The sequence below is a fragment of the Balearica regulorum genome, chromosome 1, assembly GCF_011004875.1.
Source record: "Balearica regulorum gibbericeps isolate bBalReg1 chromosome 1, bBalReg1.pri, whole genome shotgun sequence".
In the NCBI taxonomy this organism is placed as follows: domain Eukaryota; kingdom Metazoa; phylum Chordata; class Aves; order Gruiformes; family Gruidae; genus Balearica; species Balearica regulorum.
In genome coordinates this window covers 52,888,685-52,914,319 of record NC_046184.1, presented here as the reverse complement: position 1 = coordinate 52,914,319, position 25,635 = coordinate 52,888,685, and the positions used below count along the sequence as shown (strand labels likewise).

At 35.7% G+C, this 25,635-nt stretch overlaps 1 protein-coding gene across 1 annotated transcript in view; it reads left to right on the top strand.

Moving 5' to 3' along the window:
- ANKS1B (ankyrin repeat and sterile alpha motif domain containing 1B) overlaps positions 1–25,635 on the top strand; it is a 450,874-nt gene that overhangs the window by 52,204 nt on the left and 373,035 nt on the right. Inside the window, 4 exon segments of the mRNA XM_075749435.1 lie at positions 899–979; positions 5,110–5,266; positions 15,921–16,217; positions 24,007–24,082. Of these exon segments, the coding sequence (XP_075605550.1) occupies positions 899–979; positions 5,110–5,266; positions 15,921–16,217; positions 24,007–24,082 (611 nt within the window).

Here is a 25,635-nt window from a genome sequence, read left to right as displayed (position 1 = left end):
CAGGACTCATGAACTTGTGTCCTAGAATCTGTAATACTAATGATTGAAAAATGTGTTACAGAATTAAAAAAAAAGGTAGAAAAATGCCTCCACAAAGGATACAATCAGCTTCAAATGTAGTAGATTAGCAAAAAACCTGCAGGTACTCAATATGTCTCTGGTATCCAATTTACAGGCTTTGGTGTTTTGGGGTTTTTTTGGTAGATTAGCAGTCACATTTTTCTACTTTGAAACAAAAAAATTCTCCTTTACTGTTTTGTGAACAGTCCGTAATAGATCGTGAAACTGGTTACACAGGACATATAACGAAGCTGATTGATTGTAAAATAAGTGCTGTACAATATAGAAAGGTAACAAAAACTAGAAACATCATTTACTAAACTTTTGTTTTATATATATGTTATATATTTAAATATATGACTTGTTAAAATGGGAGCTAAAATATCAGGCCAAGTAAAAAGAATAAATTTACTGTCTTTCTAAAGTACATGATTGGATCTCACTAATCTTAAGTTTGTATGAATCTAGACTAACTGACCTAAAGTCAATGAATATATACTTGTGAAAAAAGTAGTGCAAAACAGATTATAACCTCAGTGTAATTACCACACTAATACTGGGAGAACAGATCTAATTGAAATGACAGAATAGTTATTAGTCTTTGACACTGCCCTACATAAAGTTCATGACTGCTATAAAGATGAATGTGTAAAATTATTTTTATAAATAAATTATATTGATATCAACATGACATTTTAAGTTCTTTTCAAGATAATTTGTCTCTTGAAGTTTAATCTCACTGGTTGCAGTGATCTTTAGATTATTTATACATCCAATTTCTGACATTTCTGTACTTGCCAAGCCAAAAAAATAACTTTACAATTGTTTTTATTTGCAGCATCTGGCGAGGACCAAATATAAACTGCACAGACAGTTCAGGTTATACTGCTTTACATCATGCAGCTTTAAATGGACACAAGTAAGTGCCTCACATTTCGGTTTTACGTAGAATGACATTTACCTGCGTAACTTAAAACATGTAGCATAGCACTGAGATTTTCACAGAAAGTTGACAGACTCTGTCTTACTAAAATAATCTTATTTCCCATGGGATATATTAATAGAAGAATTTTTGACACTGTCATTGATATCAGCATGTAATAATAAAAAAGGGGAAATGCAGTTTAGAAGTTGTTTATTCTATACTGGTTCTTCCAAATTCTTCCTTGATTTTGAGTAAGTTTATTATTGTTATTGCTAGTGGTGGCTCTTGTGCTTTTTAGCTCGTGGGAAATTACAACAGAAAATTTCGTAGCATACTTGTGTGTGTATGTACAAATGTATAGTGCGTTGAGAGCTTCAGGAAACAATATTGTGGAACAAAAGAATAGTATAGATTAATCCTTACAAAAGTAAAAGTAGCATGATAAGAATATTTAGTAGTTATACACTTGAAAGCAGAAAAAAATGGCTATTACCTTGTATGGGACCTTGTAGCTTTTCCCTCCCTGCTGTCCATCCAAGTTACCACATGCATGTCTCAACAAGCTCAGGGAAAGCCTGCAAAATCCCCACTGAGGGGTACTGCACAGGCACACCAGCGCAGGGGAACTCTTTAAGGCATTGACCTGTCAGTAAAAAACTGGCAACTTGCAACACGTTTTGTTATTACACCTTGTAATTTGTTCTGCATTACCTCTGTTTATTGCATGTTGCCCCTTGCTATATGTTACCTCTGTTGTATTATGCTGTATGTATTATTGTGCTGCCAACTGCATGTTCCTATTAAGCTAGAACAAGAGAGTAAGATTTTAATGAGGTCTATAAAGTTCTAGTGGGATGGACCCCACTGTAAACAAGGTAAGAGCTGCCCCAATTAATGCAGTACAGCTATCCTGTTCGTAAACTGACGGTGTTAACAGTCTGGATTTTCACTAAGGACAATTTTGACTTAAGGCTTTGGATTATTCCTCTGTAGGAGATAAAGAACTGGTCAAAAACCAACTGAAACTGAGAGTGATTTACTCTAATGCAATTTTCGACTGTCCATAAGATAACATATGAATCCATAATAATTATATGCTTATTTTCTTCATTTTGCAATTTTTGCATTCTTCCTTGGAAAAATTAAAACTTTAGGATGTGTCTTTAATTGTATTCTAGAAACCTGCATATTTCCTTTCTACCAGATGAATCTTTTGGTGAACGTAGGATATTCTGTTTCTGAATAAACAAATGAAACTCTTAAACTAGATATTATGCATTTTCCAAAATTCCAGTTCTGTAGCAAGATTCAGAATAATCCATTTTTTTTTTTTTACCTCCATAGAATTAGGTCTAAAAGTCCTTAATAGGGTCTATTAAACTTAGCCTTTTTTAAAAAGGGAGAAAATCACCTTTCTCCTGTTTATACTTTATGGATTGCTTCTTGTGCCATTGCACATTTTTGCCTTAGCTTGCAACGATTGCTGGTTTTAAATAGATGAAAACTGATTTTAGTATATTTAATACTGACTGTAAGCCAATAGTTACCCAGCAAAGTAAAAATATTGCTGTATAAACACTGAATCTATCAGAGATATCAAGTAAATCCTAGCAATATAAACTGTAAAATCCCAAAACATACAAAAGCCAAATAGCATTTTCAAACACAGTTTTGGCCAAACTTCTGCTGAAGTCAGAGAGAACTTCAAGATGTGGACTTATGTACAGCAGCAGATATAACTGCAGCTTTTGAAAAGGTCATAATCGCCACTGGCTGCTATGTCCCCTTAGCCTCACAGCAGGGTAAGTAGCAGTTACTGACATCACATTTATAGCTTGTTATAATAAACTGAAATACATCATGACGTATTTCATGTTAAATCATGATGGTTCAGGACCTGCTATCCAAGCCGTCATACCAATCCTGCTACAATGTTAGCACTGTCAGCAAGAGAACTGGACAGATGCCTGGTGGTTTTAAGTTCATTAGTCACCACAAATAACAAATAAATAGCTTTACACTCTGTTCCAGATTTGAAATTGATATTCAAAATCAATATTGGGTACAATCTATTGACATGAGAGCTTTTCCCACTGAGGAGAAGTTCTTGTCCTTTGAAAACTTTTGGGGTTTTAATTTTTCACACTTGGCATTAGGATGAACTTGAGAGATTTCAAGGTTTTTCAGGAAAAGTGAGAACATAAGACTTAATGACTCAACCAATAATTTGTGGGTGGGACACTTGTTGGATACCAGTCTTCAAGTCCCTGCTTGATCATTGTATGTGATGAATTCCCTCCGCCTTGGTTATTCTGGGATAGTTCTCTTTCCTTTTGAAAATACTCTGCATTATATAAGTAATTAAATCATATCTGGGGCAGGGACTTGAATCTCAGTCTCCCTAAGTAATTTTACTTAGCCCAGTAATGTTACTGGGCTAAGGACTCTCAGTCTTCTCCTCTGAAATTTATTTCTACAAAATGAAAAAGTTCTGGCAGAGCACTAAAAAAGTCTCACCCTAGAGAAGTGTGATGGGTCAGGGCATTCTTGAAGGATGGAGACGACCCAGGTTCTATTTTGTAGCTTGAATCCTGCAACAGAATCTTCCAAATATTTGCTGTATATCATTATCTATAAATTTCAGTTGTGGAGGGCTTTTTTACTGGTTTTTCCCCCACATATTTCAATTTATGGTTCCTTTGATTTGTGTCCCTTTCAGACTACTCTGTATCTCTAGCCTTCATTAATCCATCTACTGCAAGACCAATTATTATGACATGAGAAGTCTTTCAAACCCTATTTGTACTAAAAAATCTCAGGAGTCACTTTTCTGGAACTTTTGGTGTAGCAAAAGTCATTCTGTAGTGGAGCTGCTCTTTCTTGGTTGTTTTCATGTTATTTGACCTTGACAGGAGTAAGCAAAATCCAGCTTAAAGTCTCCTTCAAAGCTTAGATGTGACGACTCCAATATCCCTATGATCACTTTTGGAGACAATTGGGAGTTTCTTTTGACCTGGATAAATTCACTCTTACTTTCCACATATTTCTCTCAGTAGGCAATTAAATAAGGTTCCATCAAGGTTGGGAGAACAATTGCCTTGGGATTTGCCTTCTGTCTTAATTTGTAATCAAGGCCTTTGTTTATAGCCACGACTAGGCTGTACTGAGCTCCTTCCACTCCCCACTCCCACCCGATTTTTTGAGCAAATCTGGTAAGAACCAGTGTTTCCATATTCAGCAAAAACGTGCATAGAACTGCCCACACTGGATCATAGATACTATTAACTTAATAACTAATGAGGCCTGACTATGTCAAACTATGATACGTCAAATGGAGAGATAAGACAGAATTGATTTACTTTTTGTCATACTTGATAACCCGTGATCATACCACACAGTTGATTTTTAAGTTTAACCTTTGAAGTTAAGTACAGGAGACTGCTTAAAAATCAAGGATGCAATATACCAGCTTATACTAATCCTTCATTTAATGTATGATAAGCCACACTGAAAATACTGAAAGGAATATAATAAGAATTAAAATAATAAAAATCACTTTTTTCCTCACTGCTCTCAGGAAGCTGGGTGTGGAAAATGAAGATAGAAGGAGTTATTCCATAGAAAATAGTATATATCTAAGTAGATGAGCATTAAATTGTTTCCTCCAAAAGAACTCTGAGATAATGCCTTAAGGAAGAAGAAAACCTGTTACTTTTTAGCCTTACTGCAAGGACCATGTCCATGAAGCCACCCTCTGCCTCCAGAACTCAGGAATGATGGGGATAGGAGTACTTCTCTGCCTTTAGTACCTGGAAGGTTTGTCTTGAGGGACATGCACGTGGCCTCGACTGGAGAATTCTAAAAATGATTCCATGGCCAGGTGATAATATTGTTGATGGGTATCCATAAGAAGTAAGAATCACTGTAATGAATAACATTTTGGCTATGCTTTACTATCTATTTCATTCTTAGAAATGATTGATCTTCATCTTTGCAGCAGTTTCACTTGAAATACAGGGGTTTTTCTGTTCAGGATAACAATTTTGGTATTATGTATGTTCATGTAAAAACTTAATAAAATAAAATTCCTGACAAATTTTAGATTTAATTCCTTTTTTTTTCAGGGATATAGTTCTCAAATTACTTCAGTATGAAGCATCAACTAATGTGGCAGATAATAAAGGTTATTTTCCTATCCACTTGGCTGCTTGGAGAGGAGATGTAGACATTGTGAAGATTCTCATCCATCATGGGCCATCACACTCCAGAGTGAATGAACAGGTGAAGTGACAAAAGATATTTGTGTACATTGTCAGAAAAGAGCAGCACATATTCTTTAGCTCTGGCAAATTTATAGCCAAATTAAAAAAAAACCAAACAAACCATTTTCCATTGTTTCAGTAATTTCTTCTCCAAGAGTGATAAAATCTTCCAATATAAGCATACCAGATATCTTTCTTGTGGATGGACACTGACCTAAATGATATTAGATTTAAAAAGTATTAAAAAAAGTCTGTTTGTTTCTGAAAAATCGTATGAAGACATACTCTAGGCATCTTATATATATAGATGTGAATTTGCATAAACTGTGTCTTTTAAACTTTAATAGATACTAAATTTCTGAAAAACTTTGAGATAAAATTAATATTCTTGGTATATTTTGAGAGTACCTTAAATGAACTGATATGCAGAGACAAATGACAAACCAGATGGACTGCATGTATGCATGTGCAGCAGAAAGGACACTTAAATACTAGGAAAAAATGATGAGAGGATTACAGTGGGTAAGGGCAGGATAAATATGTTGTATTCTGTTGTCAAACATATGGCACACCTTCTGTTTTCATTCTGTATATTCTTATATGGTCCATTTGTAGGGTTACTATTTAGAAATAGAAAGAAGGCGATTAAAATCTGACACCATCTATAGTCAGCTGAACTGTTTGAGGACTGGAAGTAGGCTGTGAGATACGAGTAGTAACCATAAGCTATTGAATTTGCCAGGGTAATCAGTAAGTTATTTAGATATTAATCTAAATTAATAGATTTAATTATTAAAGATGTAAAGATGGGAATCACCTCCAGATTCAGATCTAAATTTTAGTGTCTACATCGCCTGTATACGCACCATTTTATTCCACAGAGGTTTAGTCAGTGTAATCACAGGAACCAACAGGGTTATTCAGGTGACCAAAAGTCAGTCAGGATTCATTTGCCCACAGAAATCCTGCACAAAGGCCCTGCAGTAACTGAGACATCTGCGTGGGCCTGTAGGTATTACAGAGGATGCTCAGCATTTCCACGTCCTTGTGGAGTGGCTGATGGGCTCCAGGTAGGGTACCCTGCAGTACCTCAAATATACAAATCTAACAAAGTTCAATCTGACAAATGAATTCCTCTCTCAGTGTCTACATTAGTGTGGCCGGAAGGCAAACGGTGAGAAAATAAGAAATGTTAGACCTAAATTTCAAATACTTAACCAGTGTGAGATGACATTCCTTGAATAATCTATTTGATATTTGAGGTTATACACTTAGCCATTGAAATCCACACAATAACTATGATACGAATATCAAGTATTAGTGCAGGAAATACAGGAAAATAAAGTAATAAAATACGCCCATGTGACAGTCTTCTGGAAAATCCCATAATACCCTGGCTCATCCAAGAAAAAATACAAAAACAAAAGTTGTCATTCTGTGCTTTGAGTTGCAGATTAGGAGTTTCTCCGAGTTTCTCATTCTCATCATCTGTTGCATGTAGGATGCAACCAGTTGAATTGTAGGACTACCTTTTGTCAAGGAGAAGTAGGTTTTTTGTTTTATTTCTGCAGTAAAATAAAAAGCAACTGCCTGATTGCATGTTACCCATTTGCTTGAAGAGATTCCTTGTACTCTACTGACAGAAAACTGGGAGCTATGCAGGAACTTCAGAGAGAGGGATAGTGAAAAAGATATTTCAGTAAGATCAGAAAGAGAAATGTAAATTCAAACCTACTTCTTCCCAATTCCAAATACACATTCAAACTTCTAGAATATTCTTGAGCTTGATTAGGTGTGCTGTCCAGTCTCTCTGGTTTGATTGCTGGAGCAAATAAGCATCTGATTCTATACCCCATGGACTCAAAAAAGGTCTTGTTAGATCTTCTCCTGTTTATTCATTTTACCCAAAACCTTTATAATGGAAAATGTGTGAGCAATCCTCACAAGAAATGTTAGACACTCTAGACAGTGGCCAGCTTTAGTAGGTGGACCACTTTGCTGGCACTGATTTTCTCATGCTAATTAGCACTCTACACAGGAGAATATTATCCATATCATGGAATGAAGGAAATGCTATGTTGATATAAAGCCATCTCCACCCACACACCTTCAAGTAACACCAGAGTGGCATCCTCACTCTAATACCTATTGTACGTTCTTACATAGTTTTCTGAGGCTTTTGCTTCTTTGCTGATAGGCAAGGTGGCTCCTCATAGCTCTCAGTTTCTCTCAGATCTGTGGAACTGAAACTACAGTCTATAAGAAATCCTGGACTATTTTTCTTCCTTGTTTTTTCTTCTGAGAGTTGGGGAGAAGGATAGACATTTTTCCTGACACTTTTTCACCATAGCAAATAATATACTCAAGTCAGACTTTTTTTCTTGTTTCTTTTTTTTTCAGTAAAGATCACATTAAGAATGTATATGCTTTCAGTTTAAGAAAATACTTTTGTTCATTATTTTAAAAATTTGCAACTAATTTGAAATACATCTTTGCTTTTCATCTATTTTATTAAAATTCTGTGTAAAAGAAATGCTTCTAAAAACTTCAGTGAAAGTAATGAACAGGACAACAAAGAAGTAAATGAGAAGCTCATGATGCATAAATGTTTATTACATGAATTAATGGATTTAATATGTTATACTTTAAATTAATTGAATTGCATTCTACACATTTAAAATGCAGTTAACTAGCATCATAGGATCATATCCAGCCATACCCAGCATCTAAAGCTCTGAATGCCCCCTACTGTTCCTATTACATAAAATGGAAGAAAACAGTAGAGAGGCAAACAGTTAAATGACAACTATTTTACGGGGGGTGGTGGAATGTAGACTGGCAACTCTACACACAGAAAATGGTTAGAGCATAACAATTATGAGAGAACAATTCTATCACTAAGAAGACACGTGTCTTAGTTGACATGCATGACCTGTTTTAAATTACAAAATATAGTGAAATTACAAAACATATAAGTGTTTAAACTTCATTGATGATGACTTGAAAATATGTAAAGTATAAATTGAAAGAAGATCAAATAGGTAGTATGAGATCAAGATTTATTAGTTACATAATTGATAAGAAATCCTAATCTATAAAAATTAATAATAAATATCAGCCACATATAGGTCAATATGTACCATCTGGTATTAGTGCAGGAAATCACATGCAAAAAAGGTGAATGACATCAGGAATAAATATCAAGTTCAAAATATATTTTTAATATATATTGATAGAATATGAATAGCAAAGCATTTACAAGAAAAAATGTGAACACTTCTGAAATTTCTTGGTGATGTTTTTCTCTGGTTTGTGATTTGGCCTGTTTTTCTTTCTGCACATAGCACATCTTCTTCCTTACATTTATGTATTTAATGTACTGTAGAATTTTTCTGTGCATCAAATTGTAATTGTCATAAAAATCACTCACATTTCCTTAATGCCATTTGACACTTCTGAAATGTGAAGGAAAAAAGTTCAGGATGCATTCATAATATGTAAATACCTAACATCTAACATATTTACTGTCTTCCCCAAATCATCAAAATGAAGCACAAACATTATATGCTTCTCTCAGTGACACCTCAGGGACTTCCAGAAGTGCAATTCAGTTCCAAAGTAGCCTGCAAAACCAATCATTTTCATGTTCTGCATTTGATGTTCACCCCTCCCCTTAAATTAAAGACTATGTGGATGAATTTCTGAACTTCCCTTGGAACTCTTATATACTTTTTAGAAAAAAAAATTGTGCAGAGGCAATCTTTTTGATTTGAGCCAACTGCAGCAATAAATTTGAAGAAAACATTTATTCAAAGCAGTGAACCAAATTACAGAATTTTTTTTTTTTTTTGTTTCCATGTAAGTAAACGTGAATTTCAATGGGAATTCAGTAGGTTTAGTTTTGATTCACGCTGGGTAATTTGCAGCAGAATTTTTCCCAATAACTTTTACACAAATTGTCTCTTTGAAAAAATATTACTATCTAAATCTAAGTATTCTCTAAATTATGGGACAATGGCATCTTTATTTGTCATCATATTGTTCTTATATAGCAAAGATATTCATTAGAACATGTTTATAGAATCATAGAATCGTTTGGGTCCCTTCTGACCAAAAGGGACCCAAAGGGACCTTCCAAGATCATCATTCCACCCCCCTTGACATGGGCAGAGACATCTTCCACTAGATCAGGTTGCTCAAAGTCCTGTCCAGCCTGACCTTGAACACTTCCAGGGCAAATTCTCTGGGCAATCTGTTGCAAAGTCTCAACACCCTCATCATAAAAAATGTCTTCTTATATCCAATCTAAATCTGCCCTCTTTCAGTTTAAAACCACTGCCTCTTGTCCTGTCACTACAGGCCTTTGTAAAAAGTCTCCATCTTTCTTACAAGCCCCCTTTCTATATTGAAAGGCTGCAATAAGGTCTCCCCAGAGCCTGCTCTTCTCCAGGCTGAACAACCCCAACTTTCTCAGTCGTTCTTCATAGAAGAGGTATCCAGCCCTCTGATCATTTCTGTGGTCCTCCTCTGAACCCACTCTAACAGGTCCATGTCTTTTTTGTACTGGGGCCCCCAGAGCTGGACGCAGTACTCCAGGTGGGGTCTCACAGGAGCAGAGTAGAAGGGGAGAATCACCTCGCTTGACCTGCTGGTCACACTTCTTTTTATGCAGCCCAGGATAGGATTGGCTTTCTGGGCTGCAAGCTCACATTGCCAGCTCGTATCCAATTTTTCATCAGCCAGTATCTCCAAGTCCTTCTCCTCAGAGCTGCTCCTAATCATTTCATTACTGAGTCTGTACTGATATTGGGGATTGTCCTGACGCATGTGCAGGAACTTGCACTTGGCCTTGTTGAACTTCATGAAGTTTGCATGGTCCCACCTTTCAAGTCTGTAAAGGTCCCTCTGGATGGCATTCCTTCCCTCCGGTGTGTCGACTGCACCACGCAGCTTGGCGTCATCCACAAACTTGCTGAGGGTGCACTCAATCCTACTATCTATGTCATTGATGACAATATGAAATAGTATTGGTCCCAGTACAGACCCTAGGGGGACATCACTCATTACTGGAATGTTCATTAGGGATTAGAATACAGAGGCTTAAGCTGCACCAGGAAGGAAAAAAATAGAAATAGAGCAGTAAAGAAAAAATTCAATCAATCAGGAATGGTAGGTCTTAAAAAAAACCCAACAAAGTTAGAGAAACACATCCAGTGATACAATATACAGCTTCTTTTAAATACCTAATAGGTATGAACTCAAAGGTTTCTAAATTTTTGAATGTAAGCAAAGTGGAGTAAGTTTTTGTTTGTGTATAATTACAACCGTAGCAGAACAAAAAAGAAAATATTTAGTCTTGTCTTAAATGTTTTGATTTTTAAATAATTTTGAAAATATATCTGGAAATATTAGGGATGCCTAAATTCTAATGCTTGGGTTTGTGTTTAAGAGAGTACTTGATAAGGAAATTCATGGGCTGTTTATTTCTTTCACAAGAAAGGCCCTTTCCATGAAGAGATTTTTCCTAAGAACCAATCTAAACCCACCCTGGTGCAACTTGAAGCCATTTCCTCTTGTCCTTCTTCCAAAGGCCATAAACTTTCCCTTTTTTTCCCTGAGTTGCAACCAAAGGTCTCTGTTCAGCCAGGCTAGTCCTCTTCCCCACCGGCTCGTCTTTCAGCACATGGGGATATGAAAGATCAACGAAGCTGGTCAAGGGTCTAGAGAGCAAGTCTTATGAGGAGCATCTGAGGGAACTGGGGCTGTTTAGTCTGGAGAAAAGAGGCTGAGGGGAGACCTTATTGCTCTCTACAACTACCTGAAAGGAGGCTGTGGTGAGGTGTGTGTTCATCTCTTCTCCCAAGTAGCAAGTGACAGGACAAGAGGAAACTGCTTCAAGTTGCAGCAGGGGAGGTTTAGATGATTGGTTCTTAGGAAAAATCTCTTTGCAGAAAGGGCTGTCAGGCACTGGAACAGGCTGCCCAGGGAACCAGGTGAGTCACCATCCCAGGAGCTATTTAAAAGACACATAGATATGGTGCTTAGGGATATAGTTTGGTGGTTGGACTTGGCAGTGCTAGCTGGAGCTGACAATCTTAAGGGTCTTTTCCAACCTAAATGATTCTATGATTCTATGACATTGGGATTATATGACAAAGAAATGGTTCAGTGATTTAGGAAGTCTCCCTTTTCAAGTTCATCATAAAAATGCTTATATAATAAAGGAGTTGAGCATTCTTTGGAAAAGTCTGTAAAATCACTACTTGATAGTCATTATTGCTTGTACAGTATTTGCATGGACTTTAGGAGCTTTAAACTACACAAGCATGCAGTAAATGTCCTAAATATATCCACTATTTAATAGTGGCTTTAAGGACCTATGTAATATTCATGAGAGCCATTCATTCTCCTGATATTTCCTGTATCTCCTCACTATCAGACTGCCAAGCTACAATAATTGTCTCTACAGCATATTTACTAATCTGTCCTCTAATGAATAGACCTTAAGAGATGTTTGAGATTTTGCGGTGGCATGCATCCTCAGTAGCTAAATGCTGTAGTACAGCCTGCAGTACTGACCAGATGCAATGCTGTGAAGGCACAATTCAGTTTGCAGCAACAGAAGTCTGACTTCTGGCTAAACATGGAAGAGAACAGATTCAGAGAAAGGCTAGAAAATGTCAGGAACATACCCATGAAGAGACCCATGTAACAAATAATGAAGAAGAAAATTACAACAGGTTAAAAGCTGAATCATAAGATGCCTTCCTTATTTCTGAAAGAGGTCCATTGGGCCATATGAATAAAACATTAATTATGAATATTAAGGACTTCTGTTTTACACTATTTTTGCATAATATTGGTCTACTTTTCTCTTTTTGTCTTACATTTTGTATCTTTCTTGGTTCTGATTTCTAGATCTTTCTTTTTCTTGACTCATTCAGTCTTAGGATCTACCTTGTAGTTTCTAACATGTAATGAAGTATCTGAAATTTCAAAAAGCATTCTAGTCTGTTTCTTCAGCACTCGATGCATTATTTAGCCCTTGGATATCAGATTTGGAGATCTAATCACACAATGGTAACTTGCATGCAGACATTAGTATTTTCATAGAAGGTTAACTGCTCAGAGTAATGAGTGTTAGTGCATATACTTTCTGTTCTCCAGAAACAACTGTTTACAATGTAGGCAATAGTACTAAATTATTATTAATTTCTTCAAGAATAATTTTTCATGTCTTTCAAATATTTCTTCAAAATAATAAGCTATTTTAGAGATACAAGGACAAATGCAACCTTAAAATCAATAGAGTTACACCTGGGTTAGCTTTGTCTGTGAAAAAAAGTCAGAAGCAACAGCATTTTTGGGACCAAAGAAATCACATAATATCAACTCTTAAAATATCATCATATATTGGAGGCTTTTTTTATTCTTAATGTATGTCTTCTATAAACAAATGGCTTAAAGAGGAAGTTCATTACACTGACTGAAACATCCATGTCTATCTCTCCATGAGGGGTAAGAAGAGGAAGATAATGTTCCTTCCAGTCCAGGAAATACACTGTTATAGCCTCCTCCATCTTAGGGGTCTCTCTGGGAATGCTGAATCAACTGTCTCTATCTGGCAGGCATTCCCTCCTTTCCTAAATTTGATGATGGCACACTCTGTCGAAACCTACTTAAAAACTCTATCCTCTCTCCTCAGCAAAACCTCTTGCTTCCAAGGTGATTTATTTTACGTAAGTAGTACTAAATTGTCAAAGCGGATAAATTTAGACGGTAGTTAACAAGTTGTAATTCTGTATTTGAAAGTTAAAATCATTCTGTGTTTTATACCTGAATTGAGTACTTAATTTACATTTTAAATAGGGAAGGATGTTGTATTACTAAGTTTTAATTAGGTAGTACCTCTCGGCTCTGATAACATAATATATACAATGCCTGTTCTGACTGCATATGTTTAGGTAATTTAATTATCATGTTTGTCCAGGTTGGATTGTTCTATTTTATTTCAGTGATACCTAGTTCTTTTTAATTTTGAATCAGTTTGATTTGTCATTAACTGAAATGTAGTGTTAATTTGATAAATGCAAAGAAACAAGCCATACAAAATTGTTTAATGATGTTCATTTGAAAATAATAGCATTTTGTTCAGATTTACAGATCCTTTTATGCACCATACTGTTTTAAAATATGTTTTTCTGTAAATATGCCCTTGGATGAAAATTCAGCTAGATATTCTTTATTTAGAGGGAGCAAATTTCAGTTTGCTGCGCAGTAGCAGTTATTTGGACTGGTTGGTCTCTATGTGTCTATATCTGTGGTTGAAATTTTGGCCAGTCACCATATTTTGAGAAAAAGGCCATAGCCAATTTAATTTTTATGTGTCTCTGAAAATTTAATCAGAATACTTTAAAACTACAACATTAGACTATTGGCACAAGATTCCAGATACTTCATATATTATCCAGAAATGCTTGAAAAAAATTCAGACATAAGCAGATATTGGATAGATAGATATAACTGTCACAATTGTATAGTAAATGTGTATTTTGCTATTTACCTCATAGTATGTAGATATAGTTATACATCTAATTTCTTTGTGTAACTATTTCCATTGGATATGTGCCTACAGTAACTGTAGGCACAAATTACCATAATTGCCCATTTCATGTGCAATTATCTGATTTTCATACTTAATTGTGGTAATTGTACACAAAATTAGACTGCAATTGACTGTTCATCTATGCAATTCTGTCCATGAAATATTGAAAATCTAAAAATAAATTCTAATAAACTATGCTTGTGATTGGCGGGTATACCAGTGTACATAGAAAAATTGCTTTGCCCAGTCCTGTATAAAGGATGTGTTAGAAGTCACTACAGCACAGAAAGCATATCACAGGTAGTTAATAGGTCATTGCAGCCATGTAGTACTGTGATAGTACATATTTTAACCTGAATTTATAGTCTATGTAATAGAGAAAGACCACATGGTGGTCTGAATAATGCACAATGATTCTAATACTTATTAATCATCAAGCCATGTCTGCCAGTGGAAACTTCTCACTTTCTACCCGGCTCTCATACTTTCCAGCTTCTGTCTGGCAGTTTAGCAGGAAACACATTCCCGTCTCTGGGATCTTGTGTGGTGTTGCAGACACCTGAATAGTTTATCTGCAACATGAATTTCTCTGAATGTATTGATCTGTCTCGTCTGCCTCCCAGGGTCATCTGAGTCATTTTATGTTACAAGATGAGATGAAAATGACAGCAATGATATTAAAACCACAAACCTGATATTTAAGTTCTTCATTATAGAAACACTGTTACCAAAAAGAAAAGAAATTTTCCCCCTTCCACCTTTCTAGATATTACTGTGCAACATGGATTTTGAGTAAGAGGCCAAAGCCTCATTTCTCTCTCATCCTTTCTGTCTTTCAGAAGACAAATCCTCTTTGCTATTTTCAGTTCTCTGTCCCCAGAACATTCTTCAGTTATTTCCATGAGAAATACAGCCTATGGATTCAGATTTATCTCTTCTTCTTTCTTTAAAACTATATTTCTACCCTTCTCTAGTATTTTTTCTGAATTTACTTTTTTTAAATTATTATTTTATTTCCTTATATGACACATTAGCTTATTGACTTTCTACTTTTACAACCTTTTCAAAACTGTCACAAAATTTTATAAATCATATATCAGAAGAGGCATTCAATGTACATCTAAAATTTACAGTGTCTAGTCTATTTTAAGGTTTCATAGAGACTACATAATATGGATGGCATATAGAATTCAGAGAGCTCTATAAATTATTTCCTTCCTCTCTGCCTGGAGTTATTTGTCTGTTTGGGATTGCAAGTATACAGGCAGAACTGGAAGAAAACAATTAAAGGAGATACTGCTTATTTTCAATATTTATTTATTTTTAAGATTATTAAATAGTGTTTGGGGAAAGACCTGGGGGGCATTGCTTTATAAAGCAAAAACTTATTCAATCCAAAGCATACAAATACTCACATGCCTGAAAAAGCACACTTACATCTCCCTGGAGCCCTGAGAACACTAGCTGCTTACGTGATATGCTAAGTCTTTCTAATATCTACAGTTGCTATTTTGCCTTCTTCCAAGCTTTGATTGTTGTCTTGATAGTAACTTTTATAGTGATATATCAAACTAGCCTTGTGCCTGATATATTTTCATTGCACAGTTTTTCTCTGTAATTTCACTAGTCTAATAACAAACTGCTGTGATTTAAAACCAGTTATACTGAGAAGAAAGACTTAAGATAAGTGTTAGAGTATTTCTAAGAGAAAGACTCAACTATGATTTCAGGAACTATGATATTCAGGAGCAGTTGAATCAAGAAGGGTTACACATTTTGGTTATGTATTTTGGCATGACTCTTTTTGGGTTATGTTATTAAAAATGCATTGGGAACAATGTATGGACACATAGACATCTGATTTGCTTGAGAGCCACAAAGCTGAAGTATTAATGCATTATTAGTAAAATTTTAGTGGAGTTATTCTGAAGCATTTAACATACATTACCATACATTATATTGCAAATCCAGCCTGTGTGGTGATGTCACGGAGGCAATTTATAGAAGCCGAGCAGTTCTATAGTGTGATTAAACATGAATTTCTGAAGCTTTTGTTTTGTTTTAACAGAACAATGAAAACGAAACAGCACTTCATTGTGCAGCTCAATATGGTCATTCAGAAGTGGTTGCTGTTCTGTTAGAAGAGCTAACAGACCCTACGATAAGGAACAACAAACTAGAAACACCTCTGGATCTGGCAGCACTTTATGGACGTCTGCGTGTTGTAAAAATGATCATCAAAGCATATCCAAACCTGATGAACTGTAACACAAGAAAACACACTCCTTTGCATCTTGCTGCACGTAATGGGCACAAAGCTGTTGTACAGGTGCTTCTGGAGGCTGGAATGGATGTCAGCTGCCAAGTTAGTGTGTAATTTCTTTCTTCCTTTCCTCCTTTCTTCCTTTCTTTCCTTACTTTATCATTAGAATATGATTCAAATGAAATAATTTACATTTTTTCTTTTAAAATACATTTGCATTAACTTTGTTAGAAATGCTGCAAGGTGATATATGTAATACGGATTTATTTTTTACCACCCAAATGATGTGTTCAAAGGGATAACCCAAGAAAGACACGTGTCTTCAAAGTTGAGTGTATATTTTAATGTTGTCTTGAGACATGTAGATGATACACAAATATCAACCGTTCATGTAGGTAGGTGTGTATATATATGTATTTTACAACATTGGCTTTGATACTAAGCTGGGTTGCTAAAGCTATGGCCCTTAATGATCACAGCAATCTGAAACAATGTTTGACTGAGAACTCATTTTCCCAGGGTTATCCCATTCTAAACCCAAAGTTGTCAAGTAATAATAATTTTGATTTTCTGCTTTTCTAAACATTTGTTGTATAAATTTAAAAGAAAATTCTATAGCAATACACTCTGGCAGCTGCTGACTGCAACCTGTTAGCTGTTTGGTGTGTCTAGTTCTATGCAAAGTAAATTATAATGGTGTAAAAGGCGTAACTTTAAATAAAAGAGATATAAAAGGGAACAAATACAAGGTACAGCAGCAGTAAGTTGTATGCCCAATTCTTTTTAGTGGAAAGTGCTCAAGCCTTTTAACTACAGAGAACCTGATTCTGTTATTGAGTGAAGTCTTGCCTCAGTTTTATGCTTTCTCTTCACTTGATTAATGGCACTGATTTGAGTTTAAAGTGTATTTTATCTTCAGATTTAAAGTAGTATTCGTGCTGTCTGAGTATAAATAATATGCTTCAAATTAAGGTTGTTTCAGCTTTATATATATTTTCAGATAAATCAAACAAACATAATTACATCTATTTTTAGAGTCACATCCAGGCATTCTTTACCAATAGGTGATTTAGTGAAACTTACTTTGCCTAAACTTTGACTAAGTTTTATAACCTTTTAAAGCTTTACGTGCATTTAATCAAACAACTTTGTAAACATAATTCCCTTTTATATAGAAAGATTGCACCTGGATTCCATGCACTTTTGTTATTTCTGGATTCTTCCATCAAGGTCATGTTTATGAACTTTTGAGGAAAAGAATGTGAAATAGGAAACAGATAGATTTTTAAAAGAAAACAACAAAGCAAACCAGAAAATATTAACATATTCTAAGATTAAAGATGGATGTTCTCAAATGCCTACAAGATGAAAATGTGGTAAAATTGTTTTGCTACTTTTATTAGCTCTCGTATCTTTTGAGTTAGCATTGTTACTTGCTTCAAGCTATTTCAAACTGAAACACTTTTTTTTCCTCTGGTTTGCTTATTTGTGTATTTGCCTACCATTATGCTTACGATTTAATTTGCTTTTGATTTCCTTTACTAGAAAGTGATACACTTGCAAAGGTTAATACAAGAAGCTCTTTTGTTTCAGCTGTCCTGTACTATTACTACTACATCTTCAGTAATTTAGAAAAGTTTAATACTAAAGCAACACATAATGAAATCCTCAAATACATGTTTCTGAATGTATAATTTCTCTTCATCTCTAGCAAATGAATGAGGACAAAGTCAGAAAGAAACCGAACTGATGCCTGGTTGATACTTAAGAAATAGAATAATTAACAAAAAATAGTCCCTGTCATAGCAACTTACAAACTGATGGTTACATGAGGGTTGAATATTACACAATGCTTTTATGAAATGTGTTCTTCCTCTTATGTAATCTAGATAATTTTAGCACTACTGTGAATTCTCCTAAGCCATTTCTATCTATAGTTATACCAAAAGTTTTTTGCTGGTCTTTAAAAAATATAGTGGCTGCAAACTTTGTACAATCTTTTAAGAAATGAGAGATTCTTTTAGTAATGGTGATCTGTTTGCCATCTACACTGAAAGTCTAGGAGTTGTTTCTTTTTTTAAATTCTAATTTAAGTAATTTATTTTCTCATTTTTTTTAGTTAATCTCAGATGGGGGATTTATTTTATTTTATTTTATTTTATTTTATTTTATTTTATTTCATTTCATTTCATTTCATTTCATTTTTTGCACTGGGTTATCTTGTTTCTTCTGTGTTTGTCCTACTTGCCATAAGGAAATATCATTTGTTTATTTTCCCACCGGTATACATATTCTTCATCAATATGTTCCTTTTCATTCAGCATCTTAGCATATTGGCAAGTTGGCTCTGTACATATTGTTAACTTATTATGTCTATAACCTCTGAAAAATTCTTTGTTGATGATTACTGGCAGCTTATTAAACTGAGCAGAGCATACAGTATCAGCCTGTTATTTAAAACTGAACTCAGCTATTTTAATATTAATTAAATTGCTCTGAATCACTGATTGGGAAAGAAAAACATACAAAGTATAATCCCATGCCGTAAATATGTACACATTCATACACATTAAATAAATTCAGCTTATCAGCAGTAAAGAGCTCTTAGAATGTTGAGAGACAATTATAGAAGTAGCCTATCTGCTATCACTCTGTGATTGTAAATATTTATTTGTTTAAATGGGAAGTTTACTTTAGCCATGTTATCTTTCTCTTCTGTACTCCCTGAGCACCTTTAATCATAGCAAATATTTGGACTAATAATAGACAACATTTAATTTTTGATTGAATTAATCACACATTTTATTCATTTCCCAGGTCTATCCAATATCCTTCAATCTGAAATTATTTAGAAGTGGGCAATACAAATCTGCTTCATCTCTTTATGCTTTGAAGTTTTCATTTAAATTGAAACATATGAAAAATACACAGGTTTTGGGTGAGTGATAGATTTTGGGCCCTCAGTAAAATAAGATACTGCAGAGTTCAGTGTGTTTCATGTAAACAGTAATTTTATAATTGTAAATACCTTAAAAACTTGGCCCCTTCTGCTTATCCAACTTTTATCTATCCCTGTTTGCCTTCCCTGCCTGTTCCCGTAATGATGGCAATTTCCATTGCTTATCACTGTAGCTCTGCAAAGAGCTATGCCCCTTCCTTTTCGCTGTCAATATGTATGGAGGATATTCCGTGAATCAATTTGCAAAGCTACCATTCCATCCTTCACGTTATGTCCGAAATCCATATCAAAACTACATAAAATTGCCTATGAATAAGGACTAGACAAGTGACCTAATTACAAGTTCTTGCATATTTACATGGTTAAAAAAATCTCTAATTAATAAACCCCTTGATGCTTTTATGTGAGCCTGCAAATTGTACACCAAGTTAATTTGTGTATCCTGGTGTTCCTACTGACAATGTCCTGCTATCCTTGCGTGCTTTGTGTGTCCAGCTAAATACATTGTACCTGTATTTAGCTGTAAGCTACTTGGGGCAGTGACCGTTTTATTATACGCTTAGCATAATTTGTGCTATAGTTCTCTATATTTGATATATAGAAAACTTACGCCAGGGAATCAATATATAATCCATTGATGCAAACTCAAGCAGACTTTAGCCCACAGTGTTTATGAAAAAATACCAGCATTTTTTTGCATTAAATATCGCTGTGGAAGAATTTCCAAATATAATGGTAGTGTTCATTTTGCCAGGAAAATATGATCCAAGGCAATGAAAGCTTCAGGAAGTAAAGCAGTAAATATTGTCTATAAATTTTAAGTTTGCTTGCTGTAGTATAAACAACAAGAGTACATTAGTGCATAGGTACACCATTATACTTGAAAAAGATCTACCTAAAAACTCTAGCACAACTTAAATAATATATTGAAATTATTTGCAACTACATTTTTAATCCTTCCAATTTGTGTAACATGCTCTATTGCACCAGAAGAAAAAACCCAACATTATTTCTATTGTCAAGTAGTAGTCCACATGTACATTTACAAAGAGATATACATCTACTCAGCCAGTCCTCCGAGTTTCTCTCGGCCCTGTTCATCCTGAGGCTCAGCATTTTCCCTGTGTTAAAATGGAGTCTGGTAACTGAACTCTCTGGTAACAAGGACATTTCTGCCTTCTGGACAGTTTTTGGGTCGAGGGATCTGATTCACTCGTTAGTTATTCACTATTACCATGAAATCCTGCCTAGAGCTTTTAAGATTTACGTCAGCATTCATCTTCGTGACATCTCATGCAGGATTACACATCTGCATCTTGCAAGTGTGCTTTCAATCTTCATATTCTCAGACTGATTTTCTTTCAGTTTCACGGTAATATTTCCCCTCTTGCTCAGAAAATAACCTATGTAGTGGACAAATCAGTCCACTCTTTTTATGGTGTGCCTTTCAAATTCCTCTTTCGAACAGACTGTTTGTAATATATACCTCATTTCTGGGAAATGTCATTCATTAGCATTGTCTGCTAGCTTGCAGTTGTAAAGCAAAGACTGTCCCAGAATTCAGGGCAGTGCAGAACGCCTGTAAAGCATTTTGGGATCATGTTCAGATATGACAGGAAATATCACGGTAGAATAGACCAAGAAGCGAGAAAGTATAAAATGAAAAAAACTAGCATTTGGCTTTGGATTCCTCTCCCAACACTATGAATTATGTATGTAGGTGGCTTAAATTTCTCTACTCCCTTTATGCATAGCAGAGCTTTGGTTCATTGTTGCAGAACTGTCTTCTTGCTCTCAAGTTGCCCCCAGATAGATTTGTTTGCCTTAGACATCTACAGGAAATTTCCTCTTCTCATGTTAGTTTTTCATTCCATTTCTTATGAGATGTATGCTTTCATCAAGGAAAATATTACCTGCCTTTCCTCCAGTGCGGAATTTGATTAATAGACTGCTGCCAGTTCTGACAATTATATCAGGATCTTTTCCATCCCTTAACTGAGGATTCTGAGGATAGATCCTCTTCCTTTTCTTCAAAGCTGTTGATTCAGCATGCTGGAACATTAATCTTTCAGTGTTTCAGATCACATCACAGCAATGGATTCTAGATAGCTGCTGTCACTAAAGTATGTCCATTTTTTCCATTAAAAAATTCCTTATTAATACAGAATGATCTCTACAATTTTAATCAAGGTGCAGCTGTTTCCCATCTCTGCAGTTCACCCTCAGTAGGACTAAAAGTTAGTGCTCAGGCCTCCTATAACATTTGAACCTCTGTGGATTTCATTGTTGGTGTATACGTCACTAATTATTATCCCTGGCAGAATCACAAAATGGTTGAGGTTGGAAAGAAACTCTGGAGGCCAGCTGGTCTAACCTCCCTGTTCAACCAAGATCACCTAGAATAGGTTGCCCAGGACTGTGTCCAGACAGCTTCTGAGTATCTCCAAGGACTGAGACTCTACAGCCTTCCTGGGCAACCTGTACCAAGGCTGTCACCTGCACAGCAAAAAATGTTTCCTTATGTTCAAACAGAACCTCCTGTGTTTCAGGTTTTCCCCATTACTTCTTCTGTCACTGGACACCACTGAGCCTGACTCGGTGTTCTTTACACCCTTGCTTCAGATATTTGTACACATTGATGAGATCTCCCGTCAGCCTTCCCCTGTCTAGGCTAAACACTCCCAGCTCTTTCAGCTCTTCCTCATAGGAGAGATTCTCCAGAGTCTTAATCATCTTACTGACTCTCTCCAGTAGCTCCATATCTATCTTGTACTGGGGTGCCCAGAACTGGACAGAGTACTCCAGGTGTGGCCTCACCAGTGGTGAATAGAAGGGAAGGTAATCTCCCTCAGCCTGCTGGCAACACTCCTCCTAGTGCAGCCCAGGATACTGTTACGTTTTTTGCTGGGACATGTTCAAACAAGACAGAATATGTTTAACTGTAGTGAATATGTTCAAATATGAGAGACATTCCTCTTTTCTCAAGAGACATTCCTCTTTTCTCAAAACAGTGAGTGATCAATTGTGATTGAGCCCCTGTTTTGGTGTTTGACTCTGGCAGGTAACGATGCCAAACTACTCCCTTTTGAATTTCACCACCTGTCTTTCCAAAGTCAAATATTTTGGGAATCAAAGCTGTACTTCACATCCTTGATGACAGGGAACTCTGTTAATAGTACCAGGTCCACTCAATAGACTTGAGGTTTACTCATGTCAGTAAGTGACCAATCCAAAGGAAATGCCATATCCACACAAATACCAAAGAGGATAATAGGCTGTGTCAAAGCCTTTTTCAAGATTTCTGATGTCAAGCCTTTTTCAGTAATCAGACCTATACCTATCAGTGACTTTTCTGAGAACTGTTTTCATTCCCAGAAATTTCTGAGCTGCACTGTAAGCTCTGCATGTACCTTTGTGGTTGCACTACGTCATTGCAGAGTTATCTAGTGTTAAAAGTCAATTACAGTTTCTGGAAAACTCCTGTAGATATTGTTTGAGTAAAGGATTCTGAAACCATCTCTAAGTAAATCTGAGTAGCTAGTCCTCTTGCTCTGATTAAGTCTGTGAATGTTCATCTGGATTGCTTCTGAAAATGGAAAGATTAGAAATTGTTTTGAGATATGTCTTTCATATGTATATTCTCTTACTGACTTCCTATTCCTGTCCATAATATATGTTAGTACACCTGATGTGCTGGATGTAAATGACATTGAGCATGCTCTGCTTTTTACATCCCTGTACTAAGTATGAAAAAGATAAAAAGTGAGTGTTCCTATTATGGACATAACAAAGAGTTTTCAGGATGAATTGGTAGGACATATGTGCACTTACTGTGTGCTCACATCCCATCTCAGGATCTCTGATTACTTCTAAATATCCTGTCATTGCATCGCTGTACACTGGTGCATTCTGATACAGCTAATAAATATCAAATCCCTATTTTATTTCAGAGGGGTTTTTTTTGTGTGTCTTTTAAGTCTTTCCACCATAGCAAGCATGGCAATAGTGAAAACCCAATTCAAACAGTAAAACCTTTAACATTTGCCCACAAATAAAAAACACTCAAAATATAATTTACTATCAAAAAAAAAGGAGATGAGCCAGAGATTCAGTGAGATCTAGTAGTGCTTTAGCTAGTGCTAATGCTATTTTATGGAAAGGCATTCTGTTCAGATTTTTCAGTAAGAGTCAGCAGTATAAAATACTAAGAAAAGTAGCTTGTTAAGAGAGGTAGTTTGGTTTTCAGTACCCTAAATTTTGTTTAAGCTAAAGTCCATTCACAAAGAATTTTGTGTCACAGAAATCTGCAAAATTAGGTTCACAGACATCTAGTAGAATTTAAATAACTGAAACATAGACATCTAATACTGTTGGAGGTGCCTTAGGGTATCCAAGACATCTGTATGGGGCAGATATGATGCAGATCAAATGTGAGCATCAACTGGAACATCAGCTGGAGGCCAGGTGGGATATCCTAGGGCATCTCTCATGGTGCAACTGAATTGACCTTCTAGGGTGTGATCCAGTTTCAGATTAAAACACCTAAGTATAGATGTCCACATGCAAACTGGTTGATTCTGCTGAACAGCTATGTTCCACTGATGGTATTGACAAGATTTTCACTGCCTGTAATAGGAGTGTAGAATTTTTACACGGATGCAGGCTTGTTAATTGGGAGTTGTATTACACCCCTACTATATTTTCTTATATTGTTGTTATTTTTTATAGTAGAACAGACTGCATTTATGTTGTTATCTTGAATAATAATAACAAAAAAATGGTAGTATTTGTTCTTGCCCATTCAATGTTTTTTATGTGTAGATAAAATAGAGGGGAAAAATAAATACTTCTTTTCTAAATGTATTCTTTTCAAAAGGATTCATTGGTATTTTAATTTGCATTTTAAATGTCACAATATTTTTTTTTTTCTAGACAGAGAAAGGGAGCGCACTACATGAAGCAGCCCTATTTGGAAAGGTGGAGGTAGTACGCATTTTGCTTGAAACAGGTAAATCTAATTTATAGGAAACACTGAACAAATATCCTTAATATTCCTAATCTGCTGTATGCCTCCTCAAGTTTTGGTTATGAAAATTACTGTTCTCTTTCACAGCCTTTGCAAATCTAATCACATGTACCTCTCCTTAAAACAGTGTTCTTTTAGAATAAGAAATTACTATACACAGAGAACAAAAGGAATGTTTTCACTAAGACTCAGAAATTCCATATATGACTCAGGTATGCCACTGAGTTCTGAGAACAAATGTATTCTGAGAAGAATATTCATTCTGAAAGAAAGCCAAGAATATTCTTTGATCTAGAGGCCAGAAGACTCATGTTCACATTTATACCTGTCACTTAGCTATTCCTAACAAACACACCATCCTGCTTGCTCCTTCATTTCCTGGGTAAACTTTGAGTGCCTGTGAAGAAAGGGGAAGGCACTGTGTCTCTGACAATTGTATTTGTCCTGAAAGGGCAGGAAAACAGGGATATAGAGTTCCAACAAACCCATTTACTACATAATAAGTTTCAGTATTGTTGCAGGTAAATTACTAATCTAAAAACCGTCTTCTCAGATAAATAAGACCAATGAAAAGGAAAATATCTAGAAATTACTTCTCTGAGAGATGTGAACTTCCATTACACTGAGGGATCTCATTGATCTTTATTATCAGTGCTTGTGGGACTGTATATTGCAAAAGAAGGTATGTCCTACTCACAGCTCCTCATCTGAATCTCAGCTAGTGCATACCTGATCTGAGATCTGTTTCCAGAGAAAAAGGTCCTTCCAAGATGCCTTCCTGTTTGGATGGACAAGAAGGAGGCAGAAAGGGATCTTCACTTGCCCTCAAAAAGGCAGGGCCTTTTTATATTAATTCACCTAAAAGAAGAAGGACTGGAGAACATCACACAAACCTAGGAAGCCCTTAGACCACAGATAAAGAATACCTCTTATAGTTTAGTACACATTATAGCCTCTGCCAGACTACAATTGTACAAGAAAATGGAGTAGAATCTTTACTGTGAACTTGTTCAACTCCAAATGCTCTGCACTTCTGCAACACACTCTTTTTTATCTAACAATCCCCTTTGCTCTAGTTCTGCTTCAGAAAAGACTCAAAAGAGTAGCTACTGCAAAGGAAAGGTGTAAGTTGGTGCCTCTGGCCTCTGAAAATCAGCTGCCACTGCTAATTAGCTCAGCAATATTTTGGCTTTGTTTTCAGTGAGAAAACAAATATCTCTTTCTCACAAAACAAATTAGGAAACTCTCCATCAGATCAGGAAATGACAAGAACTGCAGCCTTTTCTGGTGAGCAGAGAAACCCTTCCATGCTTCCAGTCCTTATAAATCCTGCTTCCTCCGATTTCCTCTATTCAGTGTCCCGAGAAGAATCTCATTCGGTTTTAGGACCTTTCATGCCTTTACTTTTTTATGAAAGTATATCTAAACTAAAAACCAACTTCAGTCTTCTACCATAAGGCAAACATTTCCAAAGTAGCCCCTACAAGACAAAGGTGGAGAGTCATCCAGTATCATGTACCACAGGTTCTCTTGAG